This window comes from Oncorhynchus mykiss, chromosome 6, assembly GCF_057628025.1.
Source record: "Oncorhynchus mykiss isolate SJ-2025 chromosome 6, ASM5762802v1, whole genome shotgun sequence".
In the NCBI taxonomy this organism is placed as follows: domain Eukaryota; kingdom Metazoa; phylum Chordata; class Actinopteri; order Salmoniformes; family Salmonidae; genus Oncorhynchus; species Oncorhynchus mykiss.
The window spans coordinates 71,736,637-71,755,674 of NC_143027.1; the positions used below are offsets into that span (position 1 = coordinate 71,736,637).

General features: G+C 43.2%; 1 protein-coding gene across 4 annotated transcripts; it reads right to left on the minus strand.

The window, feature by feature from the left end:
• Positions 1 to 1,119: 1,119 nt before the first annotated feature.
• Positions 1,120 to 18,251, minus strand: LOC110526506 (AP-2 complex subunit alpha-2). Of its 4 annotated transcripts, XM_090238776.1 has the most exons (23): positions 17,922 to 18,238; positions 16,525 to 16,593; positions 14,619 to 14,761; positions 14,237 to 14,430; positions 13,929 to 14,058; positions 13,553 to 13,654; positions 13,301 to 13,409; positions 13,003 to 13,153; positions 12,706 to 12,874; positions 12,404 to 12,541; positions 12,048 to 12,230; positions 10,089 to 10,186; positions 9,552 to 9,783; positions 8,983 to 9,156; positions 8,108 to 8,295; positions 7,892 to 7,963; positions 7,609 to 7,691; positions 7,404 to 7,494; positions 7,134 to 7,256; positions 6,842 to 6,958; positions 5,393 to 5,462; positions 2,977 to 3,111; positions 1,120 to 2,818 (listed from the first exon to the last, which is right to left on the minus strand). In XM_090238776.1, the coding sequence occupies exons 1-23, from the start codon at positions 17,986 to 17,988 to the stop codon at positions 2,741 to 2,743; spliced, it is 2,916 nt and encodes a 971-aa protein (XP_090094902.1). In that variant the 5' UTR covers positions 17,989 to 18,238; the 3' UTR covers positions 1,120 to 2,740. The 4 variants fall into 4 exon arrangements, 2 of the variants coding, with proteins under 2 accessions (XP_090094902.1, XP_090094903.1); XM_090238777.1 differs by lacking the exon at positions 7,892 to 7,963 and having other exon boundaries at positions 17,922 to 18,251; XR_016496852.1 differs by lacking the exons at positions 1,120 to 2,818; positions 2,977 to 3,111; positions 5,393 to 5,462; positions 6,842 to 6,958; positions 7,134 to 7,256 and adding an exon at positions 8,665 to 8,815.
• Between the last annotated feature and the right edge of the window lie 787 nt (positions 18,252 to 19,038).

The window sequence follows — 19,038 nt, forward strand, 5'->3', positions numbered from 1 at the left end:
GTGAACAACCAGAATTCACTCCTGTGGGGACAGAGAGTCCAGGGATGGGAGGGAGTAACACGCCTGCTACTCTTGATGACATACCTGTTGTGGCAGACCTCTTTGACAGAAGCCCTCCACAGTGGGACCCCGAAGTACCACCTGCAGAATGGGAACATCTCTTCCCTAAACTTGACATCCTTCCAAAAAATAGCATTGTGCTATTGGGTATGTTATTTTTAGATAAAATACAGTGGATTCCCAAAGGAGAGATTTCATTAACACAGGAAAGAGATAGGATATGGTTAGCATTTGTTTTGGCTTTAATTAACCATTAGAATATTTTTATTTAAATATTATGTGCAAGTAAGCCTATACTGCATTTCCACACGTGTGCTTGGGGATCGTATCTTGTGCTATTGAGAAATACATGTAGTGAATGTGTCTGACATTGTGCATGTTCATGTGGGCTTCCCTCCTATTTGATTCTACAGCTGCGATATAAAATACAAATTGTATTAATCTATCAGAGGTAGCACAATGCAAAAGTTGGACAGCATTGTGCTATTGGGTATGCACTGTTTAACAAAACAGGAGTGGTGCCATTGAGTAAATGGGGACCAGGGAGAAACCACACCCACAGATGGGTGTGGCTAAAAGCCTAGGTCCGGCTGGGGTTTAACGGAATCTTGACAAGTTATCCTGAGGGGTATACTACAAAGCAGGATTAATGAGTTAGCCAGCTAACTTGCCTAAATATTCTGAACTACATTCTTATTTTTTGGAAAGAAGCTTGACATGGGCATGGTCTAATTGATTCAAAAACCAAAAACACATTTAAGCTTAGCTTTCAATAGTCATTTCAGTTGTTTTATCAAAGTTAGCTGGCCTACTCATTGAGCCTGCTATGTAGCATACCTCTCCGGTGTTGGTGATTCTAGAAAATTCCTTAATATTAATTTTTTTCCCCTTCAATATTAGATTGCATTTTCTATAACCAAATACCAGTACTGTAGAACCCATTTGAAATATAATGGTGAAACATACTAAATAATACAATTTTACATTCCAGCACAGGATTAAGTGCTAATAACATGGTAATAGTAGGGTAACATCTTATAGTTATACTCAATAAAGACATTTTGCCCAGTTACGCCGTAATTTAATCAGAATTATATTATTGATTCAGGGTAAATATCTATGCTTAAAACAAAACTGCTCCTCCCTACACATCACAGAACTAATTGTGGTCATCACATATTCCACTATTAGTCAAGTTTCATTCAACATTTTCCAAGTGTCCAAGCATAGGACTAACCCTGAAACTCAGCTCCTTTCCTGAACCATCATTCAACTGCTGTGTGAAGAGTACTCGCTAGAGGCCAAGAGATAATAAACCACTATGTGCTGCAGGACAGATTTGTTTTACCATCAAGGATAAGTTTAGGGTCCTATACCCCATTTACCAAAAACAAGAATACATTCGCAATTCTGATAATCATTGAAACCATCAACATGTCCAGAGTTTGTAATTGAATGTTTTGTTTAAGTTTAACACGCCGACCACCTATATTATGAGCATAAAAGTGCCCGCTCTGGCATATAGAAGAAACTGGGTTATGCATACCTAATGGCTGCATGTTTTTTATATATATAAAAATAATTGCACTCTACCATTTCAATTGTAAAAATATAAAATAATCTGGTGAATGTTCTGATGGTACACTATCAACAACCTAAAACCTTAGCCAACTGTGTAAATAGCCTATTAACCAATGAAATAAATAATACATAGTTCCAGCCTTTGTTCTAGAAGGGATCTGTAGTGGTGACGGATACCGGTATGCTTGTATAATCATAGATTACACAACAGGTGGTTCTCATCCTGGTTGGTTAAAACCGTATTCCAGCCAGTGTCATTTGTACAAAAAAAAAAAAGTCATTGGATACAAAACATGTTCTAGAAACATATTAGATACCAAATACCCCCTGATTTGGGACAGAACTTTGGTTGGACACACAATTGTATGCATATCTGAATATAATGACAACACTTCATTCCTTAGTGGTTTGTTTTTTAACATAAGCGCGCACACACGCACACTTCTAACAAGATGATGATTTCTCATAACAGTCCCTTTACCTGACTGTTAAGACCAGCAGGAAAAATCTACATAATGACCAATGCAATTTAAATTCTCACCTCCGTACAAACAAACAAAACAAAAATCACACAATGGCTAGGGTTTGCAATAGGGTCATGACGTGTTCAGGGACAGGGCTTGTTTCCAGGTAAGACAAGAGCAGCTGCCATCCTTAGAACTAAATAAGATAACATCTTATCTCTTAAATAGGCACATCTATGGACTATCATTACTCAGTTGAATTAGACGATTAAGGCATTTTCTTGCTAGTCCCCCTGAACTCCAATTCTTCCAGTCAATATGTCTTTAAGGTACAGGGAGAGGACAAAGCCTTTTCCACAACAAAAGCACAGTCGTAAATATTCTTTGCGCACAAGGACATAAGGCAGATTTAATGCAGTGAAATATTAGTAAAGTGAGTGAAAAATGATACAGTACATTTATAATAAGTCAAATATAAAAAAGAATTTACACTATCAATTCCAATTTAATTGAAACAGACGGGAAGGATAAGTGTGACCTGTTTGTTCTGAACTATGTGGTGTCTTCAGAAGTGGCAGGAGGAGCTTGTACAGTTCTGTGGTATGCCAAGTAAGAAGACCTGATCTGGAAACAGTTCAGAATTGTTCTGAGAGCAGATCACACAGGCGCTGTGACACAGTATCTCTGCTTGTCCTCAGTGTTAAGCGGTACATCTGAAAAAATAAAGGAGAGGGGTTAAATAGGTGGGTCAAATACACTGTCTGGATATTGAAAACTCCTTTCAACCACCATTTAAGAAAGAGGAAAGAGTTGGTGACAGGGTCCTGTTGTGGAGAACAATTCTCACTGGAGGGAGGCGAGGGCTACATACCTGTGCTTGAGTATTAGGCTCCAGTCTCAAGAGGCAGCCAACCTGGGTGGTCTTTGTATGGATGACACCAGCTCCCACAAAGTTGAAGGGGTTTGGATCTACCCCATCCAGCAAAGCAGCACCAAACCCCATTATCTGGAAAACAAAAACAGACACCAGATCAAGGTTAAGACTATCGACAACACAGCCCAACATGCTGACTAGACCGGGCGCGCACATGCGTCATTGCACACACATTGATTTAGTCAACTCAAATCAGACGCGATCAGGACAGGCAGGTTGAAATATCAAAATGAACTCTGAACCAACTATATTAACATTCATGGTCATTTAGCTAGCTAGCTTGCTGTTGCTAGCTCATTTGTCCTGGGATATTGTTATTTTACATGAAATTGCACAAGGTTCTTTTTTTCCTGGATCTTTGTAGAATTTTGAGTCACAAAATTGTGTGTCCTCTAGTAAATCATCCACAGATAAAAGGAGAAACCTAGTTAGTTTCTAGTAATCGCTCCTCCTTCAGTCGTCTTCTGTGGACTTTGGTATGGTGGTTGGCAACCAACGTTAAGATGCATTACCACAAACTGGACTAGTGTGGATATCAGTTCAGCTTTCAATCACCCACGTGTGTATACGCTCCTGAAAACCAATGGGACAAAGTTAAATTTTAGCCCCTAGCTACACAGATGCTCGTTGACGTGCGCATGCACTGTTTTGCAACGCTCAACACCTTGTAGAGTCCATGCCACGCAGGAGGTGTGTTCAGCATGTTACATAGTATTGCTAGTGAAGTCATGGTGATCTTTATGCAATTTCTTCACTTTCGTCTTTCAATCAATCAAATCATCTAAGTCAGAACTGTCCAGAGTAGTGATGCTTCATATGGTGTCACCAATTTGCTTAACGCCCCAATAGGTCAACAGACGACGCAATCACACTGCCCTAACCCATCTGGACAAGAGGAATACTTATGTAAGAATGCTGTTCATCGACTACAGCTCAGCATTTAACACAATAGTACCCTCCAAACTCATCATTAAGCTTGAGACACTGGGTCTCGACCTCACCCTGTGCAACTGGGTCTTGGACTTCCTGATGGGCCGTACCCAGGTGGTGAGGGTAGGAAACATCTCCACTTTGCTGATCCTCAACACTTGGGCCCCACAAAGGTGTGTTCTCAGCCCTCTCCTGTACTCCCTGTTCACCCATGACTGCGTGGCCATGCACGCCTCCAACTCAAATCACCAAGTTTGCAGACAACACTAGTGGTAAACTTGATTACCAACAACGATGAGACGGCCTACAGGGAGGTGGTGAGGGCCATCGGAGTGTGGTGCCTGGAAAATAACCTTTGTGGGGCCCAAGTGGAGAAGGTGGAAAGTTAAAGTTCCTCAGCGTACACATCACGGACAAACTGAAATGGTCCACCCACATAGACAGCGTGGTGAAGGGGGCGCAGCAGAGCCTCTTCAACCTCAGGAGGCTGAAGAAATTTGGCTCGTCACCAAAAGCACTCAAACTTTTACAGATGCACAATCGAGAGCATCCTGTCGGGCTGTATCACCGCCTGGTACGACAACTGCTCCGCCCACAACCGTAAGGCTCTCCAGAGGGTAGTGAGGTCTGCACAACGCATCACCGGAGGCAAACTACCTACCCTCCAGGACACCTACACCACCCGATGTCACAGGAAGGCCAAAAAGAGCAAGGACAACAACCACCTGAGACACTGCCTGTTCACCCTGCTATCATCCAGAAGGCGAGGTCAGTACAGGTTCATCAAAGCTGGGACCGAGAGACTGAAAAACAGCTTCTATCTCAAGGCCATCAGACTGTTAAACAGCCATCACTAACACTGAGTGGCTGCTGCCAACACACCGACTCAAAGCCACTTTAATAATAAAAAATTGGATGTAATAAATGTATCACAAGCCACTTTAAACAACGCCACTTTATATAAATGTTTACATACCCTACATTACTCATCTCATATGTATATACACTGTACTCTATACCATCTACTGCATCTTGCCTATGCCGTTCGGCCATCGATATATTTTTATGTACATATTCTTATACATTCCTTTACACTTGTGTGTATAAGGTAGTTGTTGTGAAATTGTTAGATATTACTGCATGGTCGGAACTAGAAGCACAAGCATTTCGCAACACTCGCATTAACATCTGCTAACCATGTGTATGTGACAAATAACATTTGATGTATTTATAAAGCCCTCTTCAACCAATGGCACAAAGTGCTGTACAGAAACCCAGCCTAAAACCCCCAACATTTCTATCAACAAAAAAATATACTGATCAGATATACATTTTTAATAAAGAAAAGGCTGATGTGCTGCTACTAGGCAACCAACAAGTCAAGACAATCTCCATAGCAATTCTAATCATAAAGGGATCTCACCTTGGCTTTGGTAACCTCTGTGTCCATGGAATGCCTTGCTTTGAAGATATTTTGTACCTCTTGCTGAGGGCTGTGGGTAGAGAAAGTCAGTCAAATCAAAGTTTACTTGTCACGTGCGCTGAATACAACAGGTGTTGTATTTACCTTATAGTGAAATGCTTACTTACCAATAGTGCAAAAAAGGGATTAGGTGAACAATAGGTAGGTAAAGAAATAAAACAGTAAAAAGACAAGCTATATGCAGTAGCGAGGCTACATACAGACACCGGTTAGTCAGGCTAATTGAGGTAGTATGTACATGAATGTATAGTTAAAGTGACTATGCATATATGACAAACAGAGTAGCAGCAGCGTAAAAAGAGGGGTTGGGGGGGGCCAAGTTATCTTGTAAATAACGGGGATGTCGGCCCTGCCAGGTGTTTGGAGAATGTCTTGTGCGTCTTGTTTGTTGAAGAAGAAATCTATCTAATCCGAGGTGAGTGATCGCTGTCCTGATACCCAGAAGCTATTTTTTGCCATAAGATATAGTTGCAGAAACATTACGTACAAAATAAGTCAAATAACACAGGGGGAAAAAATAAAAACACAATAGCACAATTGGTTGGGGGCCCGTAAAACTGCTGCCATTTCTTCCGGTGCCATTTTAGTGGCTAGCAGCTAGCAGTCACAGGCAGCTTCACCCTCAGCTGTTAAGGATGTGTAACTAGACTAAGTTTCACCTTGTTGCTGAATGATGGAAAATAGATACATGTATTTCCATGTGAACATGTTGACGTCGTTGCACAATTTTCACATTTAGTTGCATTTAATTAAAATGCATTAGACTAAGATGTATTTATACCACCTACATAAATCAATATTTGGTAGAAGCGCTATCTGGAATACCGGTGTATTATTCATTGGTCACCACAGATATTACACACTCCTATGGAAACATTGATCTATCTCTCTTGGCAATGTTGCTCAAGCTCTAATGGAACAATTTCACAAGACACTGTGTACCTATTCTGTTGGCATTTCCTTCACATTTAAAATATACAGTGGGAGACAGTACACACTATTAATATCAATATTTACACATGCAGGGCAATCTGAATGAATGAGCCCTTTTGTGTCCTCGGAATACGAGGAAGAGTAAACTGGCACATTGTCAGAGGGGAATATTGTGTCCATATCAAAAGAGAGAAAACATGTGATAGGAATATATTATTTGGGGCGGCAGGTAGCCTAGTGGTTGGGCCAGTAACTGAAAGGTTGGTGGATCGAATACCCAAGCTAACAAGGTAAAAATCTGTTGTTCTGCCCCTGAACAAGGAAGTTGGCCTAGGAACAGTAGGTTGTCATTGTAAATAATCATTTGTTCTTAACTGACGTGCCTAGTTAAATAAAGGTTAAACATTTTTTTTAAATATATGACCAAATCTCTCTGCTATATACATGTTTCCTTACGCTCCAAGTTGTTTCCAGCGCTGAAAGAAGTCCAGCGATGTCATCTCTGTAGGCTGGAAGAACTTGTTTAAAGTAATAGGCAGTTTAACAGCAATGTTCTGGAGAGTTCCCCCGTACCTGTGAGTAGAAACAGGAGTAAAACAACGCTAAATAACTGGGAAACCGATACAGTAGCTTTTCCAACAACGTTCATGCAAACATTTATCACCAATCTAGCAAATAGTTGCACCCTGAAACACACTGATATGCAATGTATTATAAAATCACATAAAGGAGGAAAATAAGTTCTTACCTAAACTGAATGTTGAGCACTGGTGCATCCACAAAGTCAGACACACATTCAATGTTGAGTATTTGCTGGAGTTGTGCACCCCCGTCCACAGTGGGGTCTGCAGGCTTGGCATGGACATTCAGTTGTAGGGAAACAGTTAAGAAAAAGGCACAATAGGGAGCAGTACATGGCCACCCCTAGACAATAAATAATATAAACTGGGAGGGATTTATTAAAACAGCATACGGAAATTCTTTTTGAAAATTACATAATAGCATCAGGTAAAGGATATGAGCCTGCAGAGCATCTTGGCAGACCACAGAGGCAGCAAAATTCATGAACTGGGTTGATGTCTTGTTACCAAAGAACACATACATCCGACCTGTATGTTGGAGAAAAAAAAAAAAGAGACTTAATTAAACCCTGAGATCTAAGGGTCAAACCATGATCATAATCACACTTAGGTGCATATGTATTTTTGCTGAGGGGTACTCACCCAGATTCTGTCGGAATTCAGACTTCAGGCCGATCTGGAGGAGCTGGTTCTCGTACAGGACACCATTGTTCTTGCAAACAAACCTGGAAGGGAATGGGGCAAGCATCTCATATCTGGTATCTTGGGCTTAATATACTGTATTGACCCCCAGGATGGGATTCCAACCAAGATACCAAGAGTCCCTCAGCATACAGTAGGGATGTAACTAATGTTCCTTTCACCAGCGCAATCTGCTGTGAGCATGCAAGTGTTTTGAACAGACTCCACTGATGACGTCTCTTACTTGTCTTCAGGTTCCTCTGCAGTGGGCAGAGTGGCGTTGGCATATGCTACTTGTGGAGTATTCGGCAGGAAACTGAAGCCATGAGTGAGATGCACAGCGAGAATGTAAAGGGCGAGAGGAGCACATTCACACCAGGTTTTAGTAAGCTCCATGACAGATCAATAGTTAAAAAGCCCCTCCCTCCCTCCCTCTGATATTTGACCCACTCTTTCTTACCTGGAGAAGTTCTCATCTGCAACAGGCCCCACTGCCACTGGTGTCTCTACAGGAAAGGCTGCTGTGTTTCCAGAGAAGACATCCACCAGCAGGCTTGCCCCCTTGGAGGCAGGAGGGGCAGAGTTTTGAGTGGCAATGGTGCTGCCCAGGCCAAGCAGGTCTGTGGAGGTAGTGGGGGACGCGAACACCTTAGGAGAGGTAACGGTCACGATTACTTCACTTCGGAAGTTCAGGATCTGAACCAATCAACCGCTCTAATTGGTCTTACGCTAATGAAAGTACAGAGCAACACACAAACACCATGCAAAACAAACCTCTGTAGGATGATCTATAATTATTAGGACTATACTTAGGACTCAACAATAAAAATGGTAAAAACCTAAGAATATATAGTGCTACGTAATCAAGCTCACACAAAAGCAATGCATCATTTTAGCATCTGGAATTGTCTTTATTCCGTAAGCTGATCAGATTACATGATGTTGTTAGGGCAGTGTATTAAGGTTAGGGAAGTGACAAGTGAAAAATCCAGCATGAGCATCCAGAACAACCAGAACCTGAAAGAGGGGCCCAGCAGAGCGCAGCACGGGGACAGCAGAGGCATGGGGGCCTGCAGGAGGTAGGAAGAGGAGCCCGGACGTGGCCGGTTGGTGGGGGTGCGGTCGAGGCGGGGGCCAGAAGATCCCCAACAAACAAGAGAGGAAAGCTCTAATGAACAGAGGAGGAAACAGTGAAGGCAGGACAGAACAAGAGAGCTGAGGATAGTTACTGAAAAGAGCCAAAAACACCAGCATAGAAAAATAGGAAATGTACACACCTGAGAGGAGAGGAATAGGAGGCTCTAATAAGTAAACAACACACGACAACAGTAATACCTTGGCATTTGAGGTAGTGCTGCTATGGTCTGCAGTACCCCCGTTGACACTGCGTTCTTTGCGGTTCTCATCCAAATCGGGATGCAGGTTTCCTGGTCCCTTCTTCCTCTTGAGTTTGGCCAGTATAGAGGACTCCCTCTCAGGGAAGGGAGGCATCTCCTCCAACACAGTGGCCTTGAGGGGAGCACAGAATAAATGGGGAATGAAGAGCATGACCTGGGGTGAAGGAACTGGAGGCTCTACAGTGTCCTTTTCTGAATTACAGTCTTTCTACCAACAAAGATTTCCTGTGAGTTGTATTCTGAATAACTAAAAACCAAACAGCTAAGTGTAATATAAAACCGTTTTTAAATTGTATTAAATGTAAAAGTGTCAATCTTGTCCAACTGCTAGCTCACTGCCATAGAGGACCACAATGGAAATAAGCATTCAGGTTTTTTTTGTTTATGCTAGTTCATTTCTAAAGAATGTAATGTCTCCAGCTGGAGCATACTACTACTTTTAATGACCTAATAAATGCAATCAATCAAGCTTATAATGGCACAAAGGCAGGGTAGAATGTCACCGACCAGTATGTCAGTGCTGGCAATGCAGCTGAGGCGCAGGTACTCCACAGCACGCTGCTGTAGCTCAACATCTGCATTGCGGAGCTGGCTGTCTGAACGCAACACCACCTGGATGGTGCCCTTCACCTCAGGAAAAAGGTTGATGAACTTGATGTAGGCTGAGAGCAGCAAAGCCCGGGTGGGCACTGTGCACAGGTGAAACTTGGAGTGGAGCAGGTCAAACTGGATGAGTGGACTAAGTAGTTAGAGCAAGAAGGACAATGGATGACACAGTGAGTGACGTCTGTCCTCAGCTCCAAAGGATATCATTGACTGCACATTTCTCCAACCAGTGGAGGCTGCTGAGGGGAGGACGGCTCGTAATTGCTGGAATGGAGTCCATGTAATGGAATCAACCACATGGAACCATGCTTTTGATACCATTCCATGGACTCCGTTCCAGCCAATATTATGAACAGTCCTCCCCTCAGCAGCCTCCACTCTATCCAACTAAGAACAACTGTGGATCACTGAAATATATGGCATTGATTGGTTACTAACCTTGACCTTGAATCTCCTGCTATCAAGTTCCCAAACTCCCCTAGAATGTACCCTCCGACCTTCACCAGGTTCTCATGGCAGGCTGGGGCCTGGAGTGCCTGTGGAAAGGAAAGAGAGTCAGAGTTAAGTATGAAATAGCATAATGATTGGAGTGGGTGAGTTAACCTGCAAAGCATTACATGAGCTTTCTCCTACCCATCTTTCCGATTTGGTCCTTCTGTACACACGTACGCTGCGGTTACAAGACGTAGGCCTCCTTACTGTCCCTAGAATTACTACGCAAGCAGCTGGAGGCAGGGCTTTCTCCTACAGAGCTCAATTTTTATGGAATGGTCTGCCTATCTATGTGAGAGACGCAGACTCGGTCTCGACCTTTAAGTCTTTATTGAAGACTCATCTCTTCAGTAGGTCCTATGATTGAGTGTAGTCTGGCCCAGAGGTGTGAAGGTGAACGGAAAGACACTGGAGCGACGAACCACCCTTGCTGTCTCTGCCTGGCCGGTTCCCCTCTTTCCACTGGGATTCTCTGCCTCTAACCCTATTACGGGGGCTGAGTCACTGGCTTACTGGTGCTCTTCCATGCCATCCCTAGGAGGGGTGCGTCACTTGAGTGGGTTGAGTCACTGACGTGATCTTCCTGTCCGGGTTGGCGCCCCCCTCTGGTTCGTGCCCTGGGGGAGATCTTTGTGGTCTCTACTTGGCCTTGTCTCAGTGTAGTAAGTTAATGATTGAAGATATACCCAAGTGGGTGGGGTTATAGCCTACCTGGTTGGCCCTGTCTGGGTGTGTAGTCGGACAGGGCCAGTGTCTCCCGACCCCTCCTGTCTCAGACTCCAGTATTTATACTGCAATAGTTAGTGTCGGGGGGCTAGGGTCAGTCTGTTATATCTGAATAATTTCTCCGGTCTTATCCGGTGTGAATTTAAGTATGCTCCCTCTGATTCTCTCGCTCTTCTCTCGGACCAGAGCCCTAGGACCATGCCTGAGGACTACCTGGCCCGATGACTGCTTGCTGTCCCCAGTCCACCTGGTCATGCTGCTGCTCCAGTTTCAACTGTTCTGCATGCGGCTATGAAACCCTGACCTGTTCACCGGATGTGCTACCTGTCCCGGACCTGCTGTTTTCAACTCTACCACACCTGCTAACTGAATGATCGGCTATGAAAAGCCAACTGACATTTACTCCTGGGGTGCTGATCTGTTGAACCCTCTACAACCACTGATTATTATTGTTTGACCCTGCTGGTCAGCTATGAACATTTGAACATCTTGGCCATGTACTGTTATAATCTCCACCCAGCACAGCCAGAAGAGGACTGGCCAACCCCCAGAGACTGGTTCCTCTCTAGGTTTCTTCCTAGGGAGTTTTTCCTAGCCTCCATGCTTCTACAGTACATCTGCATTGCTTACTGTTTGGAGCAGCAGTCTGCATGGGTCTGTTTTAGGATCTTACAGTGACCTGCCAGTGAGACAGACACAAGCAGAGAGACTGAAGGGAGAATCAAGTCATCTTATATTGCTGTACCAAAGCACAAGGCGGGCTCATAGTTTCCTCCCTGAGAAGACAAAGACAGGTGTAGTGGTGAATAGTGAATGACGCTCTCCATCCCCCTGACCTCACAGGTCACATCCAGGCAGGCAGCGCCTGTGATGAGCATCGGAAGTGAGCTGCTTAAAACGAATATGATTAAGGAAACACACCTATCAGAACTATTGTGTTATTGACTGTACATTCGTTTATCTCATGTATAACTGTTGTTTGTGTCGCACTGCTCTATCTTGGCCAGGTCGCAGTTGTAAATGAGAACTTGTTCTCAACTGGCCTACCTGGTTAAATAAATAAGTGAAATAAATGTTAAAAAATTTAAAAAGAACAATCCAGACAGGCAAACCTTAAGTTACAATGAGTCCCCCGTGGCTCGTTTAAAGACAGATTATTCACAAAAATAAAATAAGCACCTCGAACACTGTCTTGGCAGCATAACCTTGTACTTCATCTCTGTTGATGACGATCTGGATGACGCGGTACCAGACCTCGTCACTGACATAGTCCCCAGCGAAGCGGATCAGGTTGAGGATGGTGTCAACATACCAGGTGTAGTCAACTGCATACTTCTCTGCCAGGATGGCCACCTTTAGCACCTGTGGTGAGAGGTAGTCTTATCAGATCAAAGAAGGATGGCATTCATGTTTTTATTTAGGTCTGTGGAACGTATTCTTCCAAATTACCTCAGTGGCATTTAAAACATGAAGCTATCAAACTTTTGATTGGTGAAATTATTAGAGAAATGGTTAGATACTGGACTAGAACTCACTATCTCCTCTCTGATGGAGTAGTCTGCTGTCTCCAGGTAGCTGAGCATCTCTGCTACAATCTGTTTGGCGTTGCTGCGGTCACACATGGCATAGAGCAGGTCCACAGCACGCTGACGCACACTGACATCTCTCTCTGACTGCAGGATTCAACCAGGTCAAACACAAACATCAGGACTAAGGCAGTCACATTAACAGGAACAAAACAGACACAGGTATACATACACTATGTACTCAAGAAGACACTAAATACTAGGATTGGCAGATGTAGCTTGTGAATGCAGGTACAAATGCGTTTGTGTACTTTGAGGGCATTTATGACCGTCTCGATGTGTGTCTTAACAGCCTCATGGGAGAACTCAGAGCTGGCTAGGGTGCACATGCTCTCCAGGGCCAGGTAGCGCAGGTTAGTCTCCCGGTGCTGTAGGAACTGGCCCAGCTGGTTACAGGCCCGCACCAGCAAAGTGGGCTCGCTGTGGGGAGAAAGACAGACATTGGTGCCATTGTCACCAGGACAGTCCAACTCAACACAAACAAACTGCATTTCTTGAATACATTGGTCCTCTGTAGCTGCTGCAACTGGAAGAAGGCAGCCCCTCACCTGTCATGGTGGATGATTAGACTGATGGCCTCAAACAGCACAGCGTTCTTAGCGTTGGAGTGCTGCACCTTCTTCGACTTTGGAGGCTCCTGGGCCTTGTTCAGGATGGTTTCCAGACATTCCGTCAGACGGCCCCGGATCGCACCATCCTCTGAGAGGGCAGGAAAGGGGGGGGAAGGGGGCCGCAGATGAAAGCACAACTATGTTCATCCCGGCAACACTACAGACCTTTTCTGAGTAATATGTTCATATAGTCAAACACCCACACGCATGTCATCATGCTCACACAGCTTCTTACCAGGCGGAGGATAGCACTGTAGGAGACGCAGGAGCTTGACAGAAAGCCAGGGAGCTGCAACAAAATAGTAGGTGTAGTCCTGTAGGTCAGTGGAGGCCGAGGAGACGATCTAGAGAACAGGAGGGCATGAGACATGACTAACACATTACGCCTCAAGCAAACAACTGACTAATAACTAAGGGTCATAATAACATTCAATGGTCATATTGATGAAAGAAGAAATAAAAGTCCTGCACACGGCCATATGCCTACCCTGCTGAGTCTGGCTACAGCCAAGGAGACAGAGGTCTTGAAGTCCTCTGGGCTCTTCTGTGCCAGTGTGGTAATCAGGCTGGTGGCAGCGGTCACCACACCCTGTGGAAAAGGGAAGTAATACAAATGCCATAACACACAAACAGCTAATCATTTATATTACACTATACAACAACCAATCAGATAACTTTTTTGCATGAAATGTTTTTCCTCATTATGCCCACAACCTATTATTTTGGCTCAAACATAGCCCTAACAACAAAGACAGAAGGTCATGGTGAAAGAATCCTCTTATCCACACCCCACCGATCCAAATCTCCCTCACTAAAACCAAAGGTCCACAGTCCTCTCATAATAACCCCATGGCAGTCCGTACCAGGTGCTGGTCATTGAGCAGATGAACCACCCGGGTGGTCCACTCGCCCATGGGTACCAGGTCTGGAGAGGTCCTGTTGAGACGCAGCAGGCACAGGGCAGCACTCTGCTTCACACTGTCCATGGTGTCCCTGCAAGACAAACCCTGCCAAATTATGACAGAACATCAGCATCACTTACCTGGCACATAGCTTCAGGTTTTTTTACAAAGAGGCCTGACTGACAAAGTTACAGCCTCAAATGTTAAACTGACAGAGAGGGTACCTCGGTCATTAGGCAAGTCTGCTCCACACCACTACCCTTTCTTACCCAGCCACCAGGATGCGGGGCACCTCAGCTGCAAAAGCCTCAGCCATCTCCCTGCTGCCCACATTGGCAATGCAGTGCAAGGCCAGGTTCATGAAAGTGGGATTCCTGCTGGACAGATCATTCTTTATGGCATTGTTGATAAGACTGATGAGGTCACTGTTTGAGTTGACCAGCACTGAGATGAACAGGTAACCCTGTGGAGTTGGATAGAAATAAACAGTTCATCAAACCTGAAAGGAATTAAAGGGAAGTTATCATAATATTTTAACATAAACGTTGAGAATAGATTGTGTAATTAACAGTGTTTTGTCCAATTAGATACATAACTTAATCCACTCACTTAGTCACGCAAACAAATTCAAAGACCGGCTTCTCTACTCACAATTTGTTTCTCTGTGTACTTGTTGGAACTGAGCAGGTTGACTGCCTCCATGTGGCCAAAGTCGATGTCATGGCCAAGAAGGAATATGAAAAGCAGCTTGCACACATATTTCTTCTTACTGTATCCATCTAGTGCTTTGTCTCCTGCCGCAAAACAGAAAGGTTGTTGTCATGACTATGGCAAGCCAAGTCACAATGACTGATCAAGTGTTTGAGAGCACGGAACTTTAGTGTTCTTCCCTATTAAAATGAATCCTAATCTGAAGCACGGAGGCCTAAAAAGAGCAACATGCTAACCACTCCTATTCTGGGAAGCAAAACGTGAAACCCACTTAGGAATAGATAAAAGTACGACATTCCATGTTGCTAGGTAAATCAATCCCACAACTGACTGTAGTTGAGGAGCGAGTGAGTCAGCAGCACAAGACAAGGAAGCTGAGTGCAGCACTTTTTTCATCTTGGTGAAAGAGGGCAAATGGTAGGAGGCCAATGAAAATAATGACAGATTCAGAACATTGCACAAATAAATAAAGTATGTCCAATGCCACTTACAGGAAACCTGGAAGTGCACTTACAAATGCAGACCAATGCACATTATAGCTTGAAGAGCTGCAACAGCATTCTGAAAGTGGGAGTTTAATGGAGCCCCCACCCCTGTCTTGAACCCCACCTCCACTGTGTGTGGGACGATGTCCCGTGAGAGAGATTAGGAGGGGCTCTACATTAAGGATTAGTTGGACAATGCATACGAACAATGCATCTCTAAGATAAGGCTGTCATTTTCTATTTTCTGAACTTTCTGCATAAACTAAGTATGATCTCATTCAAAGTAAGATAAACATGTTTACATCACAATCATAAAACATTTAATGAATGTGTGTATGGAGAGAGAAAGAGAGAGGAACAGCAAGAAAGAGATTTTCTGTAGAGCTCCACAGGAAGTTCCCCGGGAAACAAGGGAAAGGATTCCAGCCTGCTAACATACTGTGCCCCCCTCAGTTTCCTGACAGAACAGTTGACTCAACAACTCTCCCTGTTCGGCTATGCCCTTTAGCTTCTCCCTGCCTCACTGAACTTTAATATAGCCTATCTTTGGGGATAGTTAGGGACCGTCAATAAATTATACAATGTAAATGGGACAATATTTTATACATTTATAATTGGGTTGTGTTTTTTAAGTCATTGAAATGTGGAGGTATTGACCTTTTATTGTCCCATAGGGATATCGAATGTGAAACCAAATTTACCATGGGTGTTACAATCGGGTCATGTGCAGCTGTGCTCCAAATTGATGATTAGCCTACTTGGGTGCTGCCAACTGTGGGCAGGATTAAAATAAACCCAACCCACAGAAAACAGTACCCTTCATTCCACAACATATATATATTTTTTTACTATCATCTCGCAAATCTCAGTTTTGGACAAGACTGACTTCATGACCAAAATTATCCTATTTGCAATGTAGTACATTTTGAAGTTTATTTTTGGGTGCAGTCGTTCTTTAACCAAATAGCCTGCCTCAGTCGTAGCCTAAGTACTCCATCGGTTTGGAAGGCAGGCCTTTCCATACAAATGTGTTGTTACGTGATAAAAATGAGCTGGCTCATAAGCCCCTCAAAAGCAACTTTGCAGATAGGCCCTACATGTTTTCTACCCGCCAAAACACAAGTCACCTGATTTTATATGCCAATATCCATTTTCACTTTGGAACAGCTGACTTATTTTAGGCTAGATGGAGCAGGTGGTAGAGAACATTTCTGACATTCAGCATAGCTGCATGGTGATCTCCTGTGAGGGCACGGTTAATAAGCTAAATGACTAGTGTCAGTGTCCACAAACCTTATGTGGAACAATCAGACACCAAAGTGTGTTCACACCCAGATTTAAAGGGATTTTGCTTGGCTTACCTTTAAATTTTGAGCGGATGTTGGCCAACTCTTTGTTAATTCTCTTGATCTCTGCTTCTTTACTTTTACCTGAAATGGAAAATAAAACATGTTATATGTTCAATGTCACCTGTATGGGCCATATGCACCTGTATGGGCCATATGCACCTGTATGCAAGTCTGAATGACAGCACTTGTGGAATGGAACAGTTTGGCTGTACCACAGTACTCAAAAGACTGGGCTAAATGATTGATTTTTATTTTATTTTCTGCAAAGTATGTATATTGATGTGCCTAGTATGTGTATTGATATGAACTAGGGAGGTGAGGTCAGGAAATAAATTGATTACCCTTCAGGAGCAATGGTCTTAGTAGTAAGTTGTCTTAATTATGGCATGGATTTAGGTCAGGATAGCATACCTGGGTCGGGAGGATCAGACCCAGACCTGCGTCTAGGATCAGTTGTTCTGCATGGATCTGTAGCATGCCTCATTCACACCTACATTGAAGTTATGGAACGTTGGTAACCTTCACTGTCTCTGCTATTGATTTACGCAGGAAAACTAGTGCTCTAAATAGATTTGCTCACAGAGCACATTTAGACTTCAATGGCTCTAGTCTAGGTGAAAGTTCCCAGTCCCACCACCATAAAACCCTGCACTGCAGCTGGGTTTCTTGATGGTAGTATACGCAATCCAGCTACTAGTATTGTTATTGTCGAGGAATACGCACTCATTCATAGAGCATGTTGATAATTGCTAGAGAAAAAACATGTATCTTAGCTAGCCAGTCAACATTTGTAGAGGCAACTAGTTTACTACTAGATTACAGATATACCCAGCATCAAATGTGCAAATTATCAATATACAACGGTGTGACACCAGCCAGCCAAAATGATGAATGTCACCATTTCTTTAAATTTCCTGACTGTGTGACCCACGCCCATTGGCTAGTTTGCTAAACTAGCTAGCCTAGCATGACATTAAACCAGCTAACGTTAGTTAAGTATATCTAGTACAGTAAAAGTTTGCATTTGCTGTCTGTAGCTAGCCATTTACCTTTATTTCACAGACTGGACGTTTGTTTAGGAAAACATAGTTAGCTACCGTCCTTTGCGGGCTATTTTTGCTTCAATCTCTAGCTAACGTTAGCTAGCTATAATGGCTAACGTTAGTTTGCTAGCTAACTGTTAACTCTGTTAGTTACATTACCGTTAACTGACTTCGGCAGATTTGCTAGCTAACTAGTTAGTTAGTTAACGAACTACCCGCACGTTATTTTGTTTTGTTAAAGTAGCTAGCTAGTTAAACATGGCGCGCGTGTGCCTTTATGTTGGATAGCTTGTTTCATAGCTAGCCTTGCATTCATCCCAAATTAACTGTAGCTTGCTAATCAGCAAGTCAACATCATATACTCACAGTTCCTAATGTCCGATATAAACACAGCGAGGCCACGCATTCCATCTCCTTTAGAGACTGCAGGCATTTTGTTCCACGCAATATTTTTATTTTTAGCCTGTTCTCCGCAGTCAGACCGTAAATACACTTTATATCAGTTGTTCGGGAGTAGGTTTTTGTTAAAGAGGCGGGGTCACTTGAGCCACAGACTCCAAATAAGTGTCATGATGTTGGAAAAATTTCGCACATTGCACATGTCTTATTTTCTCGATTTGGACACGAATTCGCTTTCCAAAGCTAATAAACATGTGTAAATGTAGGCAGCATTTTGTATTCCTAGTTGAATTAGTTAGGGAGCGTAAACAAAGTACAACCTTTTTTTACATTCGAATTTCAATAGCTCCTTGGTCATGTGACCTACTGACCTCAACCAAGTTTTAGAATGTCCACTGACTACCCTTCTCTGTTACACACCCTTTTGTTTGTCAATTTTCATCTCACTCGATTTTACATGACTTTTTCAAACTTTCTCATTTCAGTAGCTCCTTGGTCATATGACCCAATGACCTCAAACAAGGTTGAGAATGTACACTCAGTACACATTGCACACCCTTTAGTTTGTCCATTTTCATTTCAGGTGATTCACATGAATATTGTCAACTTTAGAATTTCAATAGCTCCTTGGTCGTGTGACCTACTGACTTCAAACAAGTTTCAGAATGTACACTCAGTGGGCCTACACACTGCACACCCATTCGTTTTTTCTTTCCCCCACCTGCGAACCCGAAGCCACCCTCCCGGCCAAGAACCCAGCGCCAAGAGAAGGGAGAGAGCTATTGAAATTAGAAACAATGAAAAACATAGAAAAATGTGTGTAAAATCACCTGAGATGAAAATGGATGAACTAAAGGGTGTGCAATATATAAGGCTAGTGACGGATGTTCTGAAAGTAGTTTGAGGGCTGTAGGTCATAAGACTGAGGAGCTATTGACATTTTAATCTTTAAAAATGAGATGCAAATAGACAGACAAAAGGGTATGCAATGTGTAGGCCCACTGAGTGTACATTATGAACCTTGTTTGAGGTGTGGGTCACATGACCAAGGCGCTATTGAATGTCAAATTTAAATCATTTAAAA